At 41.6% G+C, this 27,920-nt stretch overlaps 1 protein-coding gene and 1 pseudogene across 1 annotated transcript; one reads left to right on the top strand and one right to left on the bottom strand.

The window, feature by feature from the left end:
- Positions 1-994: 994 nt before the first annotated feature.
- LOC116355010 (uncharacterized) lies at positions 995-6,113 on the bottom strand. The gene is made up of 8 exons (XM_031797738.1): positions 5,173-6,113; positions 4,873-4,936; positions 4,531-4,623; positions 4,313-4,363; positions 3,024-3,044; positions 2,610-2,882; positions 1,632-1,730; positions 995-1,465 (listed from the first exon to the last, which is right to left on the bottom strand). Exons 2-8 carry the CDS (start codon positions 4,934-4,936, stop codon positions 1,398-1,400), a joined length of 669 nt encoding a protein of 222 aa, XP_031653598.1. The 5' UTR covers positions 5,173-6,113; the 3' UTR covers positions 995-1,397.
- An 820-nt stretch (positions 6,114-6,933) lies between these two features.
- LOC109864640 (regulator of G-protein signaling 14-like) lies at positions 6,934-27,845 on the top strand (annotated as a pseudogene).
- Positions 27,846-27,920: the final 75 nt, after the last annotated feature.

The following is a 27,920-nucleotide window of genomic DNA, read 5'->3' as shown; positions in this document are numbered from 1 at the left end:
GATCATAACACTGTCATGACCCATTTCTTTACAGCTGTTGTGACATATATTGTGTTATTTTATGGCTGGTTATGAAACCTACATAAGAGTGTTAAAACACACATTTATTCAGTTTTTCCCTGCCAAGAGGTTTCCTTTTGTTTGAAGGTTTGTTCATTGTTTGTTGTTGTTGTTGTAATGTATTCTTTACAGTCGTGTTTTTTTTCCATCATATTTTAAATAACATAGAAAATACACTTTATACTCACTGTCATGAAGCATTATGACCTCCCTGTGTCACTCTACCTGGACTACCAAAATACACTTTATACTCACTGTCAGGAAGCATTACAAAGAGGGTGTCTTGTCCTGTTCCTGAAATCTGCTCCTGCATTCATCCCAGTCATTAGCAAGAGAGCATTAAGGTAGGTGTATGTCTGACATCAATGTGTGCTCCATTGCAATGATAATTTAATATGGTCAATTTCAACCAAGGAATATAACATAAACATATTGTAGACATGTAGGCTATGGTGTAATTGAATGTTTTGCCTTGTGCGGTAGGTTCTGTGGGTTTGGACACTCTTATCTAGGTGTCATAATAACCAGCCATAAAATAACGCAATATATGTCACAACAGGCTGAAATATAAGTGTCACGACAGTGTTATGACCATATTATAACAGCTTATGACAAGTTATGTCAGCTATATACATATTATGACATGGTTATGACCGTAATTTTCACTAGGCTGTAACAATATGTTATCAGTCGGCCGACAGTGCTTCATAGACCTACATTAAAACTAGGCAACATCAACGAAACAGTGTGGTGACTTTGAAGGGACTTAATGTTGATTTAAGGCCTAGAAAAACGTGATTTTCTAGAGTTTCGAATAATACTGTGAATTTGTGAAAATTATGATAATTATATTTTTTTTTTTTGAGTTTTGGCCCACCTGGTGACATCACCAGGCGGTAAATTAGTTAATAGACCAATACGAAAGAGAGTTCCAAACTTCTCTGCCAATAACAGCACATTTTCAGTTTCCCCTCACCACCTAGACCACTCCCAGACAGTCCTAGCAAAATTCTTGCTTGAGAAATTGCTCTTTGGTAAAAAGCAAATTTTGTATCTATTTTACCATTTTAATTTAAAGTAGTCACAGTAAGGTACTTAATTGTTACGCAGAAATGATTTGATATTGAGATAAAAAAGTCTGCATTGGACCTTTAAATTGCAACAAATAGAGCAAGAAACCGTTAGACATGTGTGTATCTTTCTCCATTTACAGTGAATCAGATTTTTATATGCTTTTAAAAAGCCTTTCCTGTTTTAACGGGAATACATGGATGCCCGGGAAAGGCTTGCAATTTTCTCAGGAAGAAAATGGCTAGGTTTTTGGGAAAAAGGAAACCCTACTCTGTTGTGTTGGCGGTGTTCCGTAGGTTCTGAGTATTATGCTGCATCCTGGTCTTGGTCTTCGCTGTAGAGAGAAAAAATATAAATATATATATATATTTATATATACAGAGAGAGAGAGAGAGAGAGAGAGAGAGAGTTGGAGAGAGAGCGAAAGAGCTTTCGTCACATGCAAAGTTACACATTTACGGTTGTTTTATTCATTGTTTCTCTTGTTGTGAATGACTCACCAAAGTCCTTCTTCAGCATGATCTTGATGCCCATGCCCAGGGACAGGACCAGCACCACAGCAGACACACCACAGATCACAATGATCACCACTGTCATGTCTGACAGACAGAGGGAAAGCACAGAGGGACAGACAGAGCGACAGCCCAGTGGGAGACAGAGGAAGTAACACAGGGTGTTATTGCAATTCAGGAATTCTATTGAACAAATGTTTTTTTGTAAAATTCCCCGTCAGGAGACTGAAAAGATTTGGTATGGGTCCTCAGATCTTCAAAATGTTCTACAGCTGCACCATCGAGAGCATCCTGACTGGTTGCACCATTGCCTGGTATGGCAACTGCTCGGCCTCTGACCGCAAGGCACTACAGAGGGTAGTGCAAATGGCCCTGTACATCACTGGGGCCAAGCATCCTGCCATCCGGGACCTCTATACCAGGCAGTGTCAGAGGAAGGCCCTAGAAATTGTCAAAGTCTCCAGGCACCCTAGTCATAGACTGTTCTCTCTGCTAACACATGGCAAGCGGTACAAGTCTAGGTCTAAACAGCTTCTACCCCCAAGCCATAAGACTCCTGAACATCTAGTCAAATGGTTACTCACACCATTTGCATTGCTCCCCTCCCTGTCCACACCACTGTCACTCTCTGTTTTCATCTATGCATAGTCACTTTAATTAACTCAACTAACCGGTGCCGTCATTGAAAATAAGAATAAAATAAAACATTGACTCTGTACCGGCACCCCCCTGTATATATTGTTATTTTTTATTGCTGCTCTTTAATTACTTGTTACTTTTATCTGTTATTCTTATCTGTATTTTTTGAAACTACAACGTTGGTTAGGGGCTCGTAAGTTAGCATTTCACTGTAAGGTCTACTACACCTGTTGTATTCGGCGCATGTGACTATACAATTAGATTTGATTTGATTATGAATAGAAACAGACTTTTCAAGTCTCAAATATGACTGGCGAGTGTGTCTACCTTTAAATTCAAGTTCTTCTGGATCTGAGGTGAAGTTGCCACAGGGACTCTGGATGGTGCAGGTGTATATCCCCTCGGCAGGGGTATCTATGCCTATCCTCTCCAAGGTCACCGTGCTATTGTTCTCGCCCTCCAGGGGAAGCCCATCCTTCAGCCAGACAAAGACCAGCAGGTCATGATCTCTCACCGGTAGGTCGTGGGCACACTCCATTGTGAGGTCATCACCCTCCTCCACTTCAAATCCATTACTGGTGTTCAGAAACACTTCAAAATCTGTTGAATCGAAGAGTGGTTAAAGAGGGGTTAAAAAGAGTTGTACAAAATACATATATTGTTTGTCATAGATAGGAGCCAGAGTTTTGTGATTTTTTTGTTTGTTTGTCACATTCCACTAGATCATTTTCTGTACAATACCTTTTATGCAATTCTCTACATCTGAAAGAGGAAGGAGAGAATATCAGAGAGAAACAAATTAGGACAGCACAGAGTCCCTGTCTCTGGTTATCTCAGAGACATTTTTGTCAGAGAGAGACAGATATATACAGTACCAGTCAAAAGTTTAGACACACCTGCTTATTCAAGGGTTGATCTTTATTTTGACGATTTCCTACATTGTAGAATAATAGTGAATACATCAGAACTATGACATAACACACATGGAATCATGTAGTAACCAAAAAAGTTTTAAATAAATCAAAACATATTTTATATTTCAGATTCTTCAAAGTAGCCACCCTTTGCCTTCATGACAGCTTTGCACACTCTTGGCATTCTCTCAACCAGCTTCATGAGGAATGCTTTTCCAACAGTCTTGAAGGAGTTGCCACATATGCTGAGCACTTGTTGTCTGCTTTTCCTTCACTCTGCAGTCCAACTCATCCCAAACCATCTAAATTGGGTTGAGGTGATTGTGGAGGCCAGGTCATCTGATGCAGCACTCCATCACTCTCCTTCCAGCCTGGAGGTGTGTTGGGTCATTGTCCTGTTGAAAAACAAATCATAGTCCCTCTAAGCGCAAACCAGATGGGATGGTGTATCACTGCAGAATGCTGTTATACTTGCTGGCTACTTTGAAGAATCTAAAATATATTTTAATTTGTTTAATAGTTTTTTGGATACGACATGATTCCATGTGTGTTATTTCATAGTTTTGATGTCTACACTATTATTCTACAATGCAGAAAATAGTAAAAAATAAAGAAAAACCCTTGAATGAGTAGGTGTGTCCAAACTTTTGACTGGTACTGCTACGATCATTTAAAGATGGATTGGACCAAGGTGCAGCGTAGTAGGCATACATTTTACTTTTATTAAAATGACACCGAAAAATAACAAAATACAAAAACAAACGTAACTCTACATGCAGTGCAGAAAGAAATTAAACACAAACAAGATCCCACAATCGAAGGTGGGAAAAAGGGCTGCCAAAGTACGATCCCCAATCAGAGACAACGATAAACAGCTGCCTCTGATTGGGAACCATACTAGGCCAACAAAGAAATAGAAACATAGATTTTCCCACCCAAGTCACACCCTGACCTAACCAAATAGAGAATCAAAAAGTCTCTCTAAGGTCAGGGCGTGACAGGTACTGTGTACATTCATATTTAATTAACATTTCTACAACCACCATATCACAATGGAGAACTCAACTATGTATTGGAGGTAGTGAGTACACTGACTGATATGAAATTAATACTGACCAGTGGTATTGAGACATTGGGTAGTGTTAGAGCACAGGTGTTCACAGGTGGCTGTGAGGGAGAGTTAGAAAAAATGTATATTTTCAGAGAAGCCATAGTTAGAGTTTGTCGGAGTTTCAAGAAAGATCAAGTTAACACAGGAACAATAAGCTAGAATACTACAATGGTCTGATTTGAAAGATACAATGTCAGGGTAATATGTAAAGTGAAGGGTTTACCCTCATCTGCTTTGTGATTCCCAGACACTTCAGGTGAGGGGATTATGTCACACCTCAGACACTCCAAAGGAACACAGTTAGAGCGGACACTGCCTTCAGTGAGAGAGAGAGTGAGGTGAGAGAGATAGAGAGAGAATAGTGAGGCGGATTGAGGGAAAGGGAGAGGGAGTGTGGAGGGCGAGGAGGGAAAGAGGGATGGAAGATTGAGAGCCAGGATAAAGGGAAAGAGAGAGAGGTATACATAGAGCATTTGATATGGGGAGGAAGAAGAATCCATAATACTCACAAGGTAATAACAAACAACTTGATTTAAAAAAAATTGGTAACAGGATTGTTCCTTACTGATCATGAGAAGGCAAGCAAGCGAATAGAGGCCTGTCCCTGTCATCGTTTTCATAGGTACCATCTGACAGAGACAGGAGACATTCAGTTTCTATTAATCGAAAGAGTTAATCAAAATAGAAATGGGTTCAAATGTAAATTAAACCTAAAAACAACATTTACTTCAGGGCATTCTCAATAATGTCAAAACCTAGAAAACTTTACACAAATAATTGAATAACATTTGTTTAACGTGTTGACAGTATAATTAAATACATTAGCCTATAACATGACATTATTGAAATGAATCAAGTATTTTACCTCTTGTGCTGAGTCTCTCTGGTCATGCACTGAGTTCCATTGGTGAGGAGTGAGTGACCGTCTTTACTTAGCCTAACATACAGAATTACCGTTTGTTTCTGGAGAAGACCATCTACAATGGGACTGATATCAATGCAAATCACCTCATCACCCACAGTTCCTAGACAGTAACACAAGACTGTGTTTGCGCCCTACTTGGTGCCTGGAGTTTGTTGTTGGATTGGTGCACTAAGACCGTCCTTGGTGCTATTGGACTATTTAACAAGATTCAGAACACAATTAGTAAGTAATTAGTCATTAACCTTGCACGAGCCTTGGAGTGTGCAAGCTGGAACAGCTCATAGGAACAGGAGCCTATCTCCTGTTCCTGTAGCATGAGGCAGCTTGATGGACCCCCTGGACGCTAATGTATCACAGAGCCTTAAACCCAATCTCCTCAATGCTGTGTGCCAAGCAGAGCCGCATTGGGTCCCATCTTTGGTATGACTCAGCAGGGCATCGAACTCCCAACCTTCCAATATCCGGGTGGACACTCAAACAACAAGGCCACTGAGTTGGTCAGAACAAAATGCCAGTGATTAAATGGTCAAACCTGGACTTGGCTATATAATATTTGCATGCAGGGACTGACTCACAAAAGACTGTTGTGTCAATGCACCTGTTATCAGAATGAATTGCAGACATTATAACTGACCCATGCAAATTCTGTGTTGACTTCCAAAGTATCAAGAGACCTTTTTCCATAGTCAGAACATTTAAAATATGAGGAGCAGTACAAAAGTACAGTACACTGCATCATGGGATATGAAGTTAATCTTTCCCCACTACATGCCAGTCTTGCTCTGAAGCCATGAAGGTCTGTTCGGAGGTCTTCAGATTCACTTCCTCTATGGCCACCAGAGAGTGCTGTTGATCAAACAAATACACTGACAAAGTACCACACTTTTTTTCCCTTTCCTTCTCTCGCGCTTCTTTAATTACTTTCTTCCTCTCTTGCCAATTAGCTTGCAGTTTTTACCAGTCATTGATGCCTAAATGAGGATAAACTGTAATTTCCTCCTCTCAGAGAGCTCAAATAAATCAATTCCTATTAGTCTCTGGGCAGGAGAAGGACAAGCAGTGGAGTGTATTCATGGATGCCAAGGGAAGTCAGGCTTCCCCAAAAACGTTTACCTAGAAAAAAGAAAAAAAACCATATAAAATACATTTTCTTTCACCTCTCTGTGTTTTCATGATTTTCCTTCAAATCGCAAGAGGCTGAATGTATCTCACTGGAGAAACGTGTCAGCTAGCGAAACAGCTTCCCTCTGTCTCTGTATGTGTAGGCCATCTATCTGATGCTGTCTTGTCATAAAGAGCATGACATTGTTGCTGCCCATAACATTTAATGCAAGGGAAGCCAGAGAAGCATTTGGCCTCCCTTATTGAAAAAAAGTACAAGTTAATACCCAATCGGCATTGAGCTAAACTGAGTCAGCTCAACTGTGAATGGTCCTGGCGCACCAAAATAAAGTGTCAAGGGAAGTCAGTTTGGATTGGGCTTCACTCCTATCACATAGATGGCCTACACATACAGAGACAGAGGGAAGCTGTTTCGCTAGCTGACACGTGATAGGAGTGAAGCCAAATCCAAACTGACTTCCTCAGAATAAGTTTGGGAAACTGAGCACCTACAACCATACCCCCCCACCAACTAAAATACATTTTAAAAAAACAACGAATTTACATTTTTAGAAATTAATTAATTAATTTCTGAAATGTTTGTCTAACTTGAGTAGCCTATGAAACACCTCAAATCATACATAGGCCTACAGTGTTTTCACCAGCCCTATCTCTGATGGGGTGGGAAGCCGAGCCACAGCTCTTGTGGTTGGTGCTACTATATCTCAAGTACAGTAGCCTTATTTGCTCAGACAAGTTTTCACCTGCATACTTTCAGTACAGGTGCGTGTTTTCATCCTCATAAGCCTTACAGCCTGCACTGCCTAGTCTGTGCAAGAAGTACAGTAGGGCAGAAACACACAACCCAACCATCCACATCAGAGAGTTTCTCAAGAGGCAACACAAGAGCAGTGTGATCACTGTAACCACACTTCCCCTTTTGTGGCCTGTTGCCACAGCGACACTTCCCTTTCAGTCAGGAAGTCCTAAATGAGGAGGACCCAAGTGTGTGTGTCAGTGCAGGGCGGATCACTTTGCTGTGACCCCCCCTGTGTGTGAGCATCGTTTCGCATTCCCACCGGTGCTTCGGCCATGCCAAAGAATATGAAGACTCTGGGTGTTCCTGGTGTTGGTCACATGGTAAGTTATCGGTTTCTCTGTAGATTTGGGTTGAATTCAGTGAGGTGCAACATTACGAGACATGTGAATAAAATGTATGTGCAAATTTATCGTGCAACGCTCGTGTACACAATGTGGCCGGTGAGTTTTTTTATTTTATTTCACCTTTATTTAACCAGGTAGGCTAGTTGAGAACAAGTTCTTATTTACAACTGCGACCTGGCCAAGATAAAGCATAGCAGTGTGAATAGACAACAACACAGAGTTACACATGGAGTAAACAATAAACAAGTCAATAACACAGTAGAAAACAAAGAAAAAAAGAGTCTATATACATTTTGTGTAAAAGGCATGAGGGGGTAGGCGAATAATTACAATTTTGCAGATTAACACTGGAGTGATAAATTATCAGATGGTCATGTGCAGGTAGAGATACTGGTATGCAAAAGAGCAGAAAAGTAAATAAATAAAAACAGTATGGGGATGAGGTAGGTAAATTGGGTGGGCTATTTACCGATGGACTATGTACAGCTGCAGCGATCGGTTAGCTGCTCAGATAGCAGATGTTTAAAGTTGGTGAGGGAGATAGAAGTCTCCAGATGTTCTCAGTATGGGCCTACAGATCCCCTCCACCATCCCTTGGTAAGTTGCTACATCCTGTCACTAGTCAGTAGTATCATGTGTTTATGTCATGTCTTGTATGTGGTGCATTGAGTCATATTACAGTGTGTGTTGGGTGATGTGCCTCATACCCTCAGAGGAGGATGTTGAGAAAGCTTTAAAGTGAGTCAGTGTGGATACGAGGAATGAACCACGGATGGAGTACAAGTTCTGCCCCTTCTCCCCATGGTTGTCATGGTGACTGGATTCCCAAGGTGTCTCCTGTTGTGTGAGTGGAGTCCCCAATGTTCAAATGAATACACGCATATGCACTGTTAGCATGCACTGTATGCGTGAGGCCATAAGCTCTCCTTGGGTCTGTCTCATGTGTGCTCTAAGGACAAGAATATGTGTGCGTGTCTGCCTGTCTTAGTGTTTGCATATTATTACTCTCACCACAGAGGGGAAGGCTAAGATTAACTAGAGCTGAAGAAACAACATTTTCTGTCCTGAAAGCTGAATGAGAGAGAGAGAACGAGAGCAGTAGAGTGACACCCTCTTCCTGTGTGAGCTTGGGCCTTGCCTGTTTGAGTGCTTTACCATAGAGGGGAACTGTCAGAACAACAAAGCCATGCAGCTGTTCTCTTTCCTCTCCACTTCCTGATGCTGTGTTGTTGTGTTTTTGAGACCATCCTTCATTGAGAGATCTGGTTGAGTGATTTTATGATTTTTCATGTTTTGTGTCGTATTCTGATCTGTAAAGTTGGTCTGTATTCCTGTTCCATAAAGTTGGTGTCTACATATGTTTGTTTCTAACTTTAGATTTGAATGTATTTGAATGTCTGTGTAACTGTGATCTGTATGGTATGCATCATGTTATATTGTACTTAATTGAGACTGACACACATTCCCCTTACTTGTCTCTGCAGAGCCAGGCAGTGTCAGACGGAGGTAAGTAATTGATGATGTGTGTGTGTGTGTGTTCGCTCGCTCTCTCGCACATGTGTGTCTGTCTGAAGACTATTTCTCAGAGCTGAACATGTCTGTGTGAGCAGTAACACTAGTCTGATACTCTGAGGCTTTAGGGTGTGTACATGGGGTGTTAATAGTTAACGTGTGTGTGATTTTTCAGAGCTGAACATGTCTGGTCGTGGCTGTGGGGGCAGTCGTACAAGTCTACCAGGGGTCCAGGGGGGAGATGCCCAGGCCAGCGGTGTCGTCAGCTGGGCCGTGTGCTTTGAGAAGCTGTTGGAAGATCCCATGGGAATACGCTACTTCACAGTGAGCCATAGATGCATACACAAACAAAACAAAAAAACACACACACACACTCTCCTGATCAGGTCTGATGGGAGCTGTATTGTAGGTAATCTGTTTATCAGTTATGCTCTTTGTTGTGTCATGCAAGGCCTTCCTGAGGTCAGAGGTGAGTGCAGAGAACATCCTGTTTTATCAGGCCTGTGAGAAGTTCCGGAAGATTCCTCCCAGTAGGATGAAAGAGGTATTGTGGGATTTCTCTCTTCTCTTTCATGAATCCTAGCTATGTGTTTGACTGTATTTGTGGTATTACATATTCCATGTTGACTATTATGTACGTGCTATGAGACAACATCTAACTACATGGGAGGAATGAGTGTGTGGAGTTAAGGTCGGTTGATGGAGCTGAGGTTACAGGTGGTCTGATGACTGTGTTTGATTTTGGTCCTGTAGTTTGTTGAGGAGGCTCGCTCCATCTTCCAGACATACCTGTCTGACCATGCTCCCTACTCTGTGAACATCGATGACACAGCTCGCGTGGAGGAGGAGGACCTGCAGAAACCTGAAGTTGAAATGTTCGACAAGGCCCAGACACAGGTCTGCTCTACTGTCACCTGGCGGCCGCATACACACATATCTCACACAGACCAGCTACACAAGGCTACTGTACCTCATAATACCTCTCCCTGTAAATTCCATTTAATTCAATTAAAATTCCAGACATTGAATTCAAAGATAATTCAATTCCTCTGAATTTCAATGTTAGGTAAATTCCAAGAATTCCATTTCAAATTCAATATTATGCCTAACAATTACACAAATTCAAATTCAATTCGCTAAGGCTTTCAGGCTGTTCATGTCACTGTTCAGACAGCCTAGCTATACTGAAAATATGGAAATACAGGTTGACATTATTAAAACCAAATCCTACTGTAACGTGTATGCTGGGAGTCAGGAAGCAAGTACAGGGAGTGCAAATATAATAATAATAATAAAAAGAACATAGTACAAAACAAGAAACAGGAAAAGCGTACAGACATGAAACAGAAACAGAGTCAATAACGCCTAAGGAAGGAACCAACGGGAGAGACAGATATAGGGGAGGTAATCAGGAAGGTGATGGAGTCCAGTTGAGTATAATTGGGTGCTGGTGCGTGTAATGATGGTGGCAGGTGTGCGTAATCATGAGACAACTGGCGACGTCGAGCGCCAGAGATGGGTAGTGGGGGTAAATGTGACACTTACAGTCAATTTGTTATACTATGTGCATTCATCTAATTAACTGGGAAATGTAAAAATATTGAATTCTATTTCAATTCAATTACAAATATGTTTTTACAATTACAAATCAAAAGTCCAAAGAGTCTAATTCAATTTCAATTCCATAACTTGAAGATTTTTTTAATTTGAATTTAGATCAACGTTATTTTCCAATTTATGAGTAAATTCAATAATTTTATTGGAATTTCAAATTAAATTGAAATTGACACTTGGAATTCAGTTCTCTGTTTGATGGAGATACATTCAAAGCAGGGATGGGCAACTCCAGTCCTTGGGGTCCAGAGTGGTGTCACAGTTTTTCCCAATCCCTAGCAAACTTCGCAAATTAAACTGTTGTGTGTGCGCACCTTCAGTTGTGCTGTTGAGTAGACAAGCACTGCCAATAATAATGAATAGGATAACTAACAGCCCCTCTCCCTCATGCCAACGAACTGACTATAAGGGTTTGAATTTTGTTGTTGTTGTATTTTACACCCTTTTTCTCCCAAATTTCGTGATATCCAATTGCTTTTCTCCAGTTTAGACCTCATTCTTTGCATAAGCAATCAACTAAGCCTGCAGAATACAGAGAGAAAAACTACAGAAGAATTTGTAGCCTACTTATAAACATACCAACTATGACAACAAGACACGGACCAAGTTTATGGCTAGCTCCAGTATATTTATTTGCTCATCTTGTCATGGAAATATTTATCAAAAGGTGACTTACACTAATTCCTGGTGCTGAGCTTTATGTTGATGGCGCTGCAGATGCTGATGGTATCGGACTATGTAACTAGAACACATAGGCCAGTCACATTAGGGCGGCAGGTAGCCTAGCGGTTAAGAGGTTGTGCCAGTAACTGACAGGTTGCTGGTATGAATCTCTGAACTGACTAGGTGAAAAATCTGTCAATGTGCCTTTGAGCCGAACACTTAACTCTAGTTGCTCTGGATAAGAGCGTCTGCTAAATGACAAAAAGATAGCACCTGGCTAATAACATTGATTTGCTTTGGAATGTATAGCCAGCGTATTATGAAAGCTAACAAACTTGATGTTGGTTTAGATAAACAAATATAGTTTGCTAGCTAGTTAGCTAAGTTAGCTACATTACCTCTGCTTATTTTCTGTGCTGACGTTCTCTGGTCGGATGCTTTCTTCTTTGAAATGAAGGGGAGAATCCTTTTGAATAACTTAACTTTTCAACTTTCGACAACCTGGCAACCCCCTAAGTTGAGACTTCAGGTCCGTTTTGAAATCCTCTGGCTGAAAGTGCTGGCGACAACCACAGACATTTGGATATTTCTTCACAGGAGTATTCACATCATAGGCAGCATTCTTTATTGCCGCCAGGCACTGTTGGCTCCGAGGAATATCTCTGTTAGGTAACCGTTGAAATGTTACCCCAGCAGCCTGTGCTTTCTTCTAGTTTGCACATCCAGGTACTGAGCACCGCACCATGACTAAACATTTACAGTTGTTGTTGACACAAAAAGAAAAATAAATAGTTATACGCAGTTCTCAACTGGATCCACCTCGCCCGGGGTTGTACTTCATCCTGAAATCACTACGAATTCCGGATATTGTGATTTGATTACAACCAGGAAATGTAGATGGCCTGTTTCTTCCGGAGAGATGCAGAAATGCTTGTATTTGCACATATTATATATTAATATCATATTAATGGATATATACAGTGAAAGAGCAGTGGTGAAATGTATCTTTTAAAGCAAGAAAGTAGAGCAACTCAAACTATTACCAACAAAAGTGTAGAAGTGTGGTGTATGCAGTGCCATGACCTGAACTGGTGTGTCGCCATGTCTGTTTGTCTCCGTCCCTCCCCTGTGTCAGATCTTTAGGCTGATGAAGATGGACAGCTACAGGCGTTTCGTCCGCTCCCCTCTCTACCAGAAATGTACCCTGGCCAGCGTGGAGGGCACGCCACTACCTAGAATCCCCCCTGAGCCAACCAGCACAGGATCATGGGAGAACATGGCCACTGCCAGCCCCTCCCTCAATGACAGCAAGAAGGTGGGATGGATGGATGTGTTTTAACAATAACTATGGAAGCAATGTTTTGATCATTTTTTGAAAAATGTTGAAATGATTCTATCAGCCCGCCGTTCCGCTCTGTGGAAAATTAATCCCGTTGTTAGGGTGGAGACAAAAGCATCTCGTCATTATATCCAGTTTCTCTGATGTAATCCATTGCATGGGTATGAGTAATAGCTTGTAACCTGTGTTCAGCAGAAGAAGAACAAGCAACGGGAGAAGAGGGGATCATGGGGAGGTAGGCTTCCGCTCATCTATAATATCTCTTCTCTTCCCATGGTATTCTCTGGTAAATGTTTACCACTCCACACACGTGTCTGTTTCTCCCTCATCATTTATCCCTCCCTTTCTCTCTCCTCCCCTCCCTTCTCAGTAGAGGTGTCGTACCCCAAGGTGAATGTGTCTCGTACGGAGTCTCAGATGTCCAACAGCAGTGTGGAGTTGGGCTCCTTCTACAGGCAGATAGAGGTAAAGTGCAACAATGAAAATAGAAAACATGCAATTTAAAAGAGAGGCCGTCATTAAAATTCCAAGATATTTATATGAGGTTACAGTCTCAACCTACAAGCCCCTAACCAACAATGCAGTTTTTAAAAAATGAATAAGAATAAGAAATAAAAGGAAAAATTAATGAAAGAGCAGCAGTAAAATAACAATAGCGAGTCTATATACAGGGGCTACACAGGAGGTACCGGTACAGAGTCAATGTGAGGGGGCACCGGTTAGTCGAGGTAATTGAGGTAATATGTATATGTAGGTAGAGCTATTAAAGTGACTATGCATAGATAATAACAGAGAGTAGCAGCGGAGTAAAAGAGGGGGTGGGGGTGGGGGTGGGCGGGTGGGCAATGCAAATAGTCTGGGTAGCCATTTGATTAGATGTTCAAGAGTCTTATGGCTTGGGGGTAGAAGCTGTTTAGAAGCCTCTTGGTCCTAGACTTGGTGCTCCGATACCGCTTGCCATGCGGTAGCAGAGAGAATAGTCTATGACTAGGGTGGCTGGAGTCTTTGACACATTTTAGGGCCCTCCTTTGACACTACCTAGTATAGAGGTCCTGGATGGCAGGAAGCTTGGCCCCAGTGATGTACTGGGCTGTACGCACTACCCTCTATTGTGCCTTGTGGTCGGAGGCTGAGCAGTTGCCATATCAGGCAGTGATGCAACCAGTCTGAATTTCCTCGATGGTGCAGCTGTAGAACCTTTTGAGGATCTGAGGACCAATGACAAATCTTTTCAGTCTCCTCAGGGGGAATAGGTTTTGTCATGCCCTCTTCACGACTGTCATGGTGTGTTTGGACCATGTTAGTATGTTGGTGATGTGGACACCAAGGAACTTGAAGCTCTCAACCTGCTCCAATACAGCCCCATCGATGAGAAGGTGGGCATGCTCGGTCCTTTTCCTGTAGTCCACAGTCATTTCCTTTGTCTTGATCACGTTGAGGGAGCGGTTGTTGTCCTGGCACCACACGGCCAGGTCTCTGACCTCCTCCCTATAGACTGTCTCGTCGTTGTCGGTGATCAGGCCTACCACAGTGGTGTCATTGGCAAACTTAATGATGGTGTTGGAGTCGTGCCTGGCCGTGCAGTCATGAGTGAACAGGGAGTACAGGAGGGGACTGAGTGTGGCGGATGTGTTGTTACCCTTACCACCTGGGGGCTGCCTGTCAGGAAGTCCAGGATCCAGTTGCAGAGGGAGGTGTTTAGTCCCAGGGTCCTTAGCTTAGCTGAGCTGTATTCAATGAATAGCATTCTCACACAGGTATTCCTTTTGTCCATGTGAGATAGGGTAGTGTGGAGTTCAATAGAGATTGCATCATGTGTGGATCTGTTAGGGCGGTGTGCAAGTTGAAGTGGGTCTAGGGTTTCTGGAATAATGGTGTTGATGTGAGCCATGACTAGGCTTTCAAAGCACGTCATGGCTACAGACGTGAGTGCTACGGGTCGGTAGTCATTTAGGCAGGTTACCTTAGTTTTCTTGGGCACAGGAACTATGGTGGTCTGCATAAAACATGTTGGTATTACAGACTCAGACAGGGGGTGGTTGAAAATGTCAGTGAAGACACTTGGTACAGTTGGTCCCAGAACATATTCATCTGTGCTAACAAAACAGTCCTGTAACTTAATATCTGCTTCATTTGACCACTTTTTTACTGACCTAGTCACTGGTGCTTCCTGCTTTAATTTTAGCTTGTAAGCAGGAATCGGGAGGATAGAATTATGGTCAGATTTGCCAAATGGAGGGTGAGGAACACATCTTTGTACACATCTATGTGTGTGGAGTTAAGGTGGTTTAGAGTTTTTTCCCCTTTGGTTGCACATTTAACATGCTGATAGAAATTTGGTAAAACTGAATCAAGTTTCCCTGCATTAAAGTCATCAGCCACTAGGAGCGCCGCCTCTGGATGAGCGTTTTCCTGTTTGCTTATGGCGGAATACAGCTCATTGACTGTGGTTTTAGTGCCAGCATCGGCCTGTGGTGGTATGTAGACAGCTACGAAAAATACAGATGAAAACTCTCTAGGTAGAGTAGATAGTGTGGTCTACAGCTTATCATCAGATACTTTGGGAATCTCAGAGGCCGGTTTCTCTCTCTGTGTTTTGGCTTCAACAATAAGTGTTTTGATTTAGTTGGAGAAAGTTGTGAGCCATCCAAGTATTTTAATCACTAATACAATTTTTTCCGTGGAGCTAAAATCCTTGTGACACAGAAATGTAAAGATGTGTATCGTCTTCGTAGCAATACAAATAAATCCTGTGCTTTCTGATAACGCTGATAAATGCATCATACTGGGCTTGACTCTGTCATCTGGGATGTGGGAGGAGAATAGGGTGACATACCATATGTTGTATGTAGAAAAATATAGACTTCAATGATTAAGTGTATTCATTCCCTCCCTTTCTTCCTCTCCTCTCTCCTCCTGCTCCCATCCCTCTCTTCTTCTCTCTCTCCATCTTTCGCTTTCCCCCACTCCCACTCTCTCTACCTTCTCTCCCTCCCTCTCTGATCCAGAACGGTCGCTCCAGTCCCCGTCCCTCAGACCAGGGGCAGGGTGATGGAGGTGGTGGTAGTGTGGAGGGGGGTTACTGCTGTGTCTACCTGCCTGATGGCAGTGCCTCCCTGGCTCCTACACGGCCCGGTCTTCCCCTAAGAGAAATGCTGTCAGGCCTCTGTGAGAAGAGAGGTTTCCCCCTTAAAGACATCCTCATCTATCTCCACAGCAACAACAGGGTGAGCCCAGGCCCGCACCCTCAACTCAAGTCTCACTTTATCACCCTGTTCAGGGACTGAGCTCTGGGGCGAGAGTTTTTTGTTAATAATGTTCTTTTCTTTTCTATAGTGACGGTATCTATTGTTTGTGTATATGCTCTCCCTACAGCAGCCACTATCTCTGGAGCAGGACTGTTCCGTACTGAGAGACCAGCAGGTCTCCCTGGAGCTGAGGGTAACGTTTGCGTAAGTCAGGGCCTCTTCCTGTCTCACTCATCATCAATGTATTTGTGGGTTTATGTGTTAAAACTTCTTAGGGCTAGGAGGCAGTTTTCGGAAGTTCGGATGACTGACGTGCCCAAAGTAAACTTCCTGTTACTCAGGCCCAGAAGCTAGGATATACATATAATTGGTATTATTGGATAGAAAACACTCTGAAGTTTCTAAAACATTGTCTGTGAGCATAACAGAACTGATATGGCCGGCGAAAACCCGAGGAGAATCCATCAAATATATATATTTTTTTAGGTCACCACCCATTGAAAATGCTTGTCTATGGGAAATTCAAAGGAAATCCTCCCAGATTGCAGTTCCTATGGCTTCCACTATATGTCGACAGTCTTTAGAAAGGGTTTCAGGCTTGTTTTTGAAAAATGAGCTAGAATTTGTAGTTTTTCAAGGTGGCTCTCATTTGGACTGTAGTCTGGACTGGATGATGGTGCCCACTTCGTTATTTATCTCCGGTATTGAACATATTATTCTCCGTCTTAAATTTGATTGTTTATTGACATATTAGTGTAGCTGAGGATTGATTAGAAACATTGTTTGACTTGTTTGGACGAAGTTTATTGGTAACTTTTGGGATTGCTTCGTCTGTATGTTGAACGACTGGAACGGTTGGATTACTGAATCAAACGCGCCAACTAAACTTTTTTGGGATATAAAGAAGGACTTTATCGAACAAAATGACCATTTGTTGTGTAGCTGGGACCCTTGGGATTGCAAACAGAGGAAGATCTTCAAAGGTAAGTGATTTATTTTATCGCTATTTCTTACTTTTGTAAGACAGCCTCTGCTGTCTTGGAAAATGTTTTTAATGATTTTGTATGCGTGGCGCTGTCCTCAGATCATTGCATAGTATGCTTTCGCCATGAAGCCTTTATGAAATCTGACAAAGCGGCTGGATTAACAAGAAGTTAAGCCTTTAACTTCTTGCGTCGAGCCATCCCGGATCCGGGATCGTGACTACAGCCTCAAGTCCATTACCATAACGCAACGTTAACTATTCATGAAAATCGCAAATGAAATGGAGAAATCGCTCCGTTTTGTTCATCACGTTTAGCTACGAAAAAAACCTGTATTCAGGAGTGTAATTCTATTCGCAAGCTCATTAGCATAACACAACGTTAACTATTCATGAAAATCGCAAATGAAATGAAATAAATGTGCTAGCTCTCAAGCTTAGCCTTTTGTTAACAACACTGTCATCTCAGATTGTCAAAATATGCTTCTCAACCATAGCAAAACAAGCATTTGTGTAACAGTATTGATAGCTAGCGTAGCATTTAGCGTTAGCATTCAGCAGGCAACATTTTCACAAAAACCAGAAAAGCATTCAAATAAAATAATTTACCTTTGAAGAACTTTGGCTGTTTTCAATGAGGAGACTCTCAGTTAGATAGCAAATGTTCAGTTTTTCCTGAAAGATTATTTGTTTAGGAGAAATCGCTCTGTTTTGTTCATCACGTTTAGCTACAAAAAAAAACAGTATCCAGGAGTGTAATTCTATTCGCAAGCTCATTAGCATAACACAACGTTAACTATTCATGAAAATCGCAAATGAAATGAAATAAATGTGCTAGCTCTCAAGACGATGTATGACACTTATATTTCCATGAATGTTTAATGTTACGATTTTTGTATTTTGAATTTCGCTCACTGCAATTTCACTGAATGTTGGCTAGGTGGGTCACTAGTGCCCCACCTAGCCCAAAAAGTGCTTTAGCAACACCCATCTCTTTAATGGTTGTTCTTAGCGCTCTGTCCTAACAACAATCAAGCACCCAAGCTAACTGGCTAACATTGGCTAGCTTGCTAGCTTCTTTCAGACACAAATGAGAGAACTGCTCACTGACCATTTTACTCGCCCTAGCAGAGCTGGTTAGACTGTTTTTATGTTATCCAGAGCATTGGTGACTGCAACTGCGCTTCTGGCAACAATTTATGCTTTTTTGCCAATCTTTACTGACACCGGCCATATTCAATGGGTGTTGAGTGTTCATAAATTCATCAGTTATTCTGCGCTCTGGCACACTCAGATGAGAGTGGATAGCCAGAGTGAATTTACCAGCTATGTCTATCCACAGTTGTCACAGTGACATTCTATTGAAATGGTTACTTGCATAATGGAGTCTTTTGTTAAGACATGTAGCTAGCTAGCTAGGTATACAATTAACCAAAATCCCAACTCATGACGTTACTACCCTTCATGAATCTGCAGGTAGCTAACCAACCAGGTTCAATATTAGCTAGCTAACATTAGGCTATTAACTAGCAAAGAAAATGTCTCTGAGATACAAATAATAAGATCATACATGTAACATTAGCTAGCGAGCCAGCCAGCTAATGTTAGCTAACTATCTAACAGTACACTTTAACTTGAAATGAAAACAACTTCCTGTCAAAATTAGAAACGTGTAATATCTGAAAATGTAGCTAGCTAGACTATCTTACCTGTGCTCTGAAATCTGAGTATTTAGCTAGAGCTAATTTACCAGCTATGTCTATCAACAGTCATCGCATTGACATTCTATTGAAATGGTTACAGTGCCTTGCGAAAGTATTCGGCCCCCTTGAACTTTGCGACCTTTTGCCACATTTCAGGCTTCGAACATAAAGATATAAAACTGTATTTTTTTGTGAAGATTCAACAACAAGTGGGACACAATCATGACGTGGAATGACATTTATTGGATATTTCAAACTTTTTTAACAAATCAAAAACTGAAAAATTGGGCGTGCAAAATTATTCAGCCCCTTTACTTTCAGTGCAGCAAACTCTCTCCAGAAGTTCAGTGAGGATCTCTGAATGATCCAATGTTGACCTAAATGACTAATGATGATAAATACAATCCACCTGTGTGTAATCAAGTCTCCGTATAAATGCACCTGCACTGTGATAGTCTCAGAGGTCCGTTAAAAGCGCAGAGAGCATCATGAAGAACAAGGAACACACCAGGCAGGTCCGAGATACTGTTGTGAAGAAGTTTAAAGCCGGATTTGGATACAAAAAGATTTCCCAAGTTTTAAACATCCCAAGGAGCACTGTGCAAGCGATAATATTGAAATGGAAGGAGTATCAGACCACTGCAAATCTACCAAGACCTGGCCGTCCCTCTAAACTTTCAGCTCATACAAGGAGAAGACTTATCAGAGATGCAGCCAAGAGGCCCAGGATCACTCTGGATGAACCGCAGAGATCTACAGCGGAGGTGGGAGACTCTGTCCATAGGACAACAATCAGTCGTATATTGCACAAATCTGGCCTTTATGGAAGAGTGGCAAGAAGAAAGCCATTTCTTAAAGATATCCATAAAAAGTGTCGTTTAAAGTTTGCCACAAGCCACCTGGGAGACACACCAAACATGTGGAAGAAGGTGCTCTGGTCAGATGAAACCAAAATTGAACTTTTTGGCAACAATGCAAAACGTTATGTTTGGCGTAAAAGCAACACAGCTCATCACCCTGAACACACCATCCCCACTGTCAAACATGGTGGTGGCAGCATCATGGTTTGGGCCTGCTTTTCTTCAGCAGGGACAGGGAAGATGGTTAAAATTGATGGGAAGATGGATGGAGCCAAATACAGGACCATTCTGTAAGAAAACCTGATGGAGTCTGCAAAAGACCTGAGACTGGGACTGAGATTTGTCTTCCAACAAGACAATGATCCAAAACATAAAGCAAAATCTACAATGGAATGGTTCAAAAATAAACATATCCAGGTGTTAGAATGGCCAAGTCAAAGTCCAGACCTGAATCCAATCGAGAATCTGTGGAAAGAACTGAAAACTGCTGTTCACAAATGCTCTCCATCCAACCTCACTGAGCTCGTGCTGTTTTGCAAGGAGGAATGGGAAAAAATGTCAAGCGACTTACAGCTGTAATCGCAGCAAAAGGTGGCGCTACAAAGTATTAACTTAAGGGGGCTGAATAATTTTGCACGCCCAATTTTTCAGTTTTTGATTTGTTAAAAAAGTTTGAAATATCCAATAAATGTCGTTCCACTTCATGATTGTGTCTTCACAAAAAAATACAGTTTTATATCTTTATGTTTGAAGCCTGAAATGTGGCAAAAGGTCGCAAAGGTCAAGGGGGCCGAATACTTTCGCAAGGCACTGTAATTGCATAGTGGAGTCTTGTTAAGACATGTAGCTAGCTAGCTAAACAATGAACCACAATCACAACTCATGCTGTTACTACCCTGCATGAATCTGCAGGGAGCTAACCAACCGGATTCAATGTTAGCTAACAAACATTAGCCTATAACTAGCAAAGCAAATGACTCTGAGATACGAATAATAAGACCATACATGTAACATTAGCTAGCTAGCCAGCTAACAGTAGACTTTACTTGAAATGAAAATTACTTTCTGCCAAAATTTGAAAGTGTAATATCTGAAAATGTAGCTAGATAGACTATCTTACCCGTGTACATAATGGATGGACGCCTCTCCCTGTCACAGATGCCATGGTTGCCCTTAGTTTGTAGATGTAATCCAGAGACATGTGTTTTCTCCATCACCTTAGCTATCATACTCTAATTCCACTGATTTCAAAACTCGGTCCTCCAGAAAGTGGAGAGCAACACTTATGCAGTTCTACTACGGGATACAGTTTTTTAAGTGCAGCGTTAGACAGGATTACCTACACATACTGACCAGCTCAAATAGACAGAAGCATGCTTTATGGCAGACCAATTCAAATTCATCTCGGCATATCCTGCCCACTCATTATCTCAGCCAATCATGGCTAGCGGGAAGGTTGCTAACTTTTCCTGTGGCAAAACAAACTGGGCTTGTAATTTAACAATTTTATTCATATTTACAGATGGCATAAAAGTCTGTTATTAAGGCACATGAAACTTCACATGTTCCACAAGGGATTTCTGCCAAAAAATGCATTTTGATTTAAAAAAAAACATTTATGTTCAAATGGCTCTCCTGTGAAGTAGTGACCCACAACATACGCCTAGTTTCCTGATATCAGTCACAAATGAACTTTTAACAAGGCACACCTGTTAATTGGAATGGATTCCAGGTGACTACCTCATGAAGCTGATTGAGGGAATGAGTAGGTGTCAACATTTTTGACTGATACTGTATATGATGGGATGTACAGACATTATGGACAGTATGTGGATAGAGTATTTAGTATATCTGTAGAATACACAGGATAGAATAGTACATATGTACAGCAATAGTTTAATAGGATGGCATTGACTAGAATGCAGTCTATACATAGGAAGTGGGTATGTATATCCTCAAAGTGGGCGAGGAAGGTGTTTATCTTGTCCGGGAGCAAGACATTGGTGTCCGCGACATGGCTGGTTTTCACTTTGTAATCCATCTCGAGTCCCTGCCACATATGTCTCGTGTCTGAGACATTGAATTGCGACTACATTTTGTCTCTGTGCTGACGTTTTTCCTGTTTAATAACATAACTGCACTGAACGCATTCAACCATATCCCAGTCACCTTGCCATGGTTAAATGCGGGTGTTCACACTTTCAGTTTTGAGCGAATCTACAGTTTTTGGTTTGGGGAGGTTTAATAATCACAGTGGGAACAACATCCCCTATACACTTCCTGATGAACACCGTGTCAGTGTACACGTCAATGATATTCTCATTGGCAACCCAAAATATATCCCAGTCCACGTGATCAAAACAATCTTGAAGCATGGATTCCGATTGTTCAGACCAGTGTTGAATAGACCTTAGCATGGGTACTTCCCGTTTGAGTTTCTGCCTATAGGAAGCGAGGAGAAGAATGGAGTCATGATCTGATTTGCCAAAAGGGATGGTGGGGGAGGGCCTTGTAGCCATCCCGGAAGGGAGAATAATAACAGTTGAGAGTTTTTGATGCGCGAGTACTACAGGCAATGTGTTGATTGAATTTTAGTAGTGTTTTCCTCATATTTGCTTTGTTAAATTCCCCAGCTACAGTAAATGCCACCTTAGGATATTCAGTTTGCAGAAAGACCAGTATAGATTCTTGAGGGCCGTCCTGGTATCGGCTTGAGAGGGAATATACACGGCTATGACTATAACCGAAGATAATTCTCTTGGCATTTGATTGTGAGGAATTCTAGGTTGGGTGAACAAAAGTACTTGAGTTCCTGTACGTTGTCACAATCACACCATGAGTAGTTAATTAATCCTGTCTGCGCGCTGTACTGAGAACCCAGCTGGCTGTTTTGGATGGGGACAGTATATCCTGAGAGAGCCATGATTCCATGAAACAGAGTATGTTACGGTACCTGATGTCTCTCTGGAAGGAGATCCTCGTTCTGAGCTCGTCTACTTTATTGTCCAAGGACAAAATATTAGCGAGTAATATACTCAGGAGAGGTGGATGGTATGTACACCTCCTGAGTCAGATTAGAAGTTCACTCAACTGAATACCTCCGCTCCACCAGAAACGTCTTGGAGCAGCCTCTGGGATAAGTTCAATTGCCTTGGGCGGGTACAAACAAAGGACCCCAATTCGGGAAAGTTGTATTTCTGGTCGGAATGCTTGTGAGTTACCACCTCTCTGATATCCTAAAGTTATTTCCGGATGTTTGTAATAACACAAAACATTTTCTGGGCTATAGAAATACTGCAAAGTTGCTTAAGAGCTAGAAGCAGAGCACCATCTTACTTATTCATCCCACACACACATTAAGAGGGTGTGAATGACGCTGAATGGGTGTAGACAAATAAGAGCTCTCCAGTAGGTAGTAAAACATTCAAAGGCCATTTTTTCAAAAGTGAGGTTACAACTTTCTAAGCAGAATTACTTTCCCATGGTTCCTCAAATGCACTGTATGATATACAATTTTGTAGCTCTGTGTCTCTGCTTTAATCCAATGTAAAAAAAACACATTTTAAATTTCTTTCCTTAATGCGTTTGAGCCAATCAGTTGTGTTGTGACAAGGTAGGGGTGGTATATAGAAGATAGGTCTATTTGGCAAAAGACAAAGTCCATATATTGGCAAGAACAGCTCAAATAAGCAACAACAGTCCATCATCACTTTAAGACATGAAGGTCAGTCAATGCCTCCACAATCAACCGACCTCAACCCAATTGAGATGGATTGGGATGAGTTGGACCGCAGAGTGAAGGAAAGCAGCCAACAAGTGCTCAGCATATGTGGGAACTCCTTCAAGACTGTTGGAAAAGCATTCCAGGTGAAGCTGGTTGAGAAAATGCCAAGTGTGCAAAGCTGTCATCAAGGCAACGGTTGGCTACTTTGAAGATTCTCAAATCTAAAATGTGTTTTGATTGGTTTAACACTTTTTTGGTTACTACATGATTCCATATGTGGTATTTCATAGTTTTGATTATTCTACAATGTAGAAAATAGTAAAAATAAAGAAAAATCCTAGAATGAGTAGGTGTGTCCAAACTTTTGAATGGTACCGTAAATCTTTTTATACTCTGGATTCCGACATTGCTCATCCTAATATTTATGTATTTGTTAATTCCATTATTTTTCTTTTAGATCTGTGTGCATTGTTGTGAATTGTTAGATATTACTGCCTGCTGGAGCTAGGAACACAGGCACTTTGCTACATCTGCAAAATGTATGTATGCGGCCAATAACATTTGATTTGATTTGTGTACTGTTTCTGAATATGTATTGTATATTGCTGTGTGTGTGTTTCAGGTTGGAGGTGGTTTTCACTGGTAAGACATTCAGCATCATAGTGAAGTCCAGTAAGACTCTGCTGGATGCCCTTTCTATGGTACTACAGAAACACCAACTCAGAACACACGAAGCCATGGTCACCATGGTGAGGACTGTGTGTGTGTGTGTGTGTGTGCGCGCGCGCGTGTGTGTGTTATAGAATGTCTTTGAGTGAATGTGTGTGTGCTCTAGAAATTCTGAGTGAATATGTATTGGTATTTGGTATTTTATTAGGATCCCCATTAACTGTTGCAAAAGCAGCAGCTACTCTTCCTGGGGTCCACACAAAACATAAAACATAATACAGAATGACATAATACAGAACATCAATAGACAAGAACAGCTCAAGGACAGAACTACATACATGTTTTAAAAAGGCACACGTAGCCTACAAAAGGCACACAAACTATCTAGGTCAAATAGGGGAGAGGCGTTGTGCTGCGATGTGTTGCTTTATCTGTTTTGTTCTATTTGCACAATATGAGATGGAAGGAAGTTCCATGCAATAAGGGCTCTATATAATACTGTACGCTTTCTTGAATTTGTTCTGGATTTGGGGACTGTGAAAAGACCCCTGGTGGCATGTCTGGTGAGATAAGTGTGTGTGTCAGAGCTGTGTGTAAGTTGACAATGCAAACAATTTGGGATTTTCAACACATTCATGTTTCTTATAAAAATAAGAAGTGATTCAGTCAGTCTCTCCTCAACTCTTAGCCAAGAGTTGGTATGCATAGTATTTATATCAGCCCTCTGATTACGATTAAGAGCAAAACGTGCTGCTCTGTTCTGGGCCAGCTGCAGCTGGTCTTTCCTTGCAGCATTGGACCACAAGACTGAACAATAATCAAGATTAGACAAAACTAGAGCCTGCAGAACTTCCTTTTTTGAGTGTGGTGTCAAAAAAACAGAGCATCTCTTTATTACGGCTAGACCTCTCCCCATTTTTACAACCATTGAATCCATATGTTTTGACCATGACAGTTTACAATCGAAGGTAACTCCAAGTAATGTAGTTTCCTAGACTTGTTCAACAGCCACAACATTCATTACCAGATTCAGCTGAGGTCTAGCACTTAAGGAATGATTTGTACCAAATACAATGCTCTTAGTTTTAGAGATGTTCAATACCAGTTTAGTACTGAGAAAGTGTGTGTGTGAGAGAAAGTGTATGTGTGTGATCATATGTCCTGTTTTTCAGAGTGGGAGTGATGTGCCACTGAGCATGAGCACCAATGTGTTCAAACTAGCCAATAAGACGCTGCAGCTCCACAAGGTCAAAGGTGAATACATACTGATTAGCACACACCTGTTAACTAGTTCTTTGTCCCATGGTGAAAATAATAATGGACAGGATTCAGGGCATTGTAGTGCTGGGGTTGTGTAACCTCACTGGTTTTCCAGTCCATTTAAACTCGGTTATAAATTGTCAGCTATGTACAGTGTTTTATTTCCTTCTCTGTTTTTCTAATGGCATCAATTCCTTCTCTGGCTCGTTCTATTCAGCCTGCCCGTACACTATTTCTTTCTTTCTCTCCTCTCTTCACTCTCTCTCCCTTAGATGTCTGAGTACATTTGGCTTGTTGAGTGCTGTGTCACTGTGAGTTCACTCACCTCCTCTCTCTACTGCTCTGGGACCAGAACTGCCTTCACTTTGGATATGTGGTCACTCGCTGAGGCCTACTCATTACTCATGAGAAAGAGGGACTAGGAGATAATGAGGAGAAAGGGGGGTTATTCTAGCTTCTTCTGGGAAAAGCGCCTTTTAAGTGACTGATGTCAGGGTTTTGCCTTATGTCAAACTCCATAACATGTACAGTAACCTGCCTATAACTGACTATTGTTGTTTTTACAGTTAGCAGTTCCAGGGTCAGTGGCTCAACTCCAGTCACACAGGTGAGTCCTGCATAGTGATGGCCAGTTCGCATGGTAGGGAAAATGTCCTGGCCCTACACATGTGTCCAGAGTTTAGCAAGTGTTTGTCTGTTCTTCTGAAGCATTTCCAGGATCAAGCTGCATCTCCAGTAGGCCCAGAGGTCCGTGTGTCCCCTCAGGCAGCCAACCCCAAGCCCAGAGTCAGGAAGAACCAAGAGATGGATGGTACGAGTCATGGCTTATTTACTGCGCCTCTCTAGAACTAAACCCTGGAGACTTCCTAATAGCTGTAACAATAACCTTTTAGTCTCACCTTAGCCCTAATTTGAGACAAACTGTTTATATGTCTCTATTCTTTCTTTCTCCCCTTTTCCCATCCCCTGTGTCTCTCTCTCAGCGATGATAGAGCTGTTGTCCAGAGCTCAGGCCTGTCGGGTGGATGACCAGAGAGGCCTGCTGACCAAGGAACACCTAGAGCTGCCCCAGTTCCTCTTGAAACCCCCTAGCCAGGACCAGGAGATGCAACAGGGGGAGAATGGAGAGGCTGCAGGGGGAGAGGAGGATGGAGCCCCCACAGACATTAAAGAGGAGTCAGATAACCAACCCACTACCTCCTCCACTCCCACCCCTGTTGAAGCGGCAGAGTCAGGAGCGTGTGTAACAGACTCATCAGGTTCCAAACACATAGGTTCAAAACAAACAAGTGTCTGAGAGATAAAAACATTCTCAGTGTCACTTTTACTTTGTGTACCTGGTGTAAGTGTGAGTGTGTGTATAGGACCCATTTTACTGTGTGTTTGTGAACATGCTGAGGTCAGGTTTGGGCAAGGGATGTTGACACATGTAGCAATTAATCCTGTTTAAAGATTGTTCATCAAATATTATAAGTTGTGCACAGGAAGTCCACAACTATTAAGAGACCTAGTCAAGCACTTTTGCTTATGATTGTCTGAATAAGGTCAGCGTCCAATGTGTTATCACTGTATTAACTCTATTGTTTGTTTTAATCCCCAATGTCAAAGGTACAATATGTCATGATATGAAGGATCTATTTTAGCTTCCAATTCCTCCCCTGACGTCTGATTTAAAAAAAACAGAAGTTTTGTTTTTCAATTAAGGAATTACTTTCAAGATGGTCTTTCATATTTTGCGGTATTTTACTTATCATAATATTTAACTTGAACTAATAGTACTTTTAGTAAATTTTCTTTAGTGTGTGATTTGATATTTAATTAAGGTGTTTGGTATTTTGCATTTTGAGTACTTTTCTCTCTTGTGAAAGTTTGATATTTAATTTAATTGATTCGTTGGCATTTAATTCTTATGGGCACATTTTTGTTTCATTGCTGTGTTTGCACTTTGAATGCCAGGTCTCCTGTGACGGCCAATCCTTTTCTCACCGTGTTATCAGAGTGCTACTCAGGGTCAAACTTCAGTATTAACCTATAATGTTCTCATGCATTGTACAGTGCATGAATAAATTATGTGATATTGATCTAATTTACCCCTGTATGCTGACTGTTTACTCTCTCACATCCACCGCAGAGTGAGCTCTTGTGGACAGACTATGTAACATAAACTCTAATCGAGCATCTGATGCTATTTAGCAAGATTTGAGTTAATTGTCCCTGAGATTAATAGCTAGGTTGTCACCCGAAATGAACATGTCACTGGGACTGCACTCTGATTGACTCTGACCATCCTTCACCTCCATAAACTTGCTGCTGGAAGGTGCTCCCTCTTTGAATATGCTTTTCTTGGATGGAGGCAGGTACTGGGGATTGTTTGTCTGTGAATCAGAGATTCAATTGTTATGATAGAATCTTTCACTAGACTACTCCGGCAAGCTGACATTCAAATGCGAGGCGGTCTATGGCTGGTAAGCTGTAAGCCACCTGCATCGTAACACCTTTACACTCTACTGAAATAGTTTTGCAAATATTTACATACAGTGAAAGGAATGTCAATGCCAAACTATCCAGACTGATTGATCAAATAATGTAGTGGGTAGTCTGGGGAGTGTGTGTAATATAAATAAAAGGATGGTAAACGATAAACTCTGACATTCCTCGTACTAAAGGACTGTCATGCTTCGACTGCACACAGAATGTAGTCCTTTGTTATCAATCATGTATGTTTGCAAAAATGCTTGAAAAACAATTTCAGTAATAAAGTGTTATTTATGGTGTGGTGTGGTGTGTGTGTGTGTGCGTCCTTGCATGCCTGGCACGTCAGTGGAACAATTAATGGGCTGAGAGGGGTG

The sequence above is a fragment of the Oncorhynchus kisutch genome, linkage group LG19, assembly GCF_002021735.2.
Source record: "Oncorhynchus kisutch isolate 150728-3 linkage group LG19, Okis_V2, whole genome shotgun sequence".
NCBI classification, from domain to species: Eukaryota; Metazoa; Chordata; class Actinopteri; order Salmoniformes; family Salmonidae; genus Oncorhynchus; species Oncorhynchus kisutch.
This window is presented reverse-complemented; position numbering and strand designations above follow the sequence as displayed.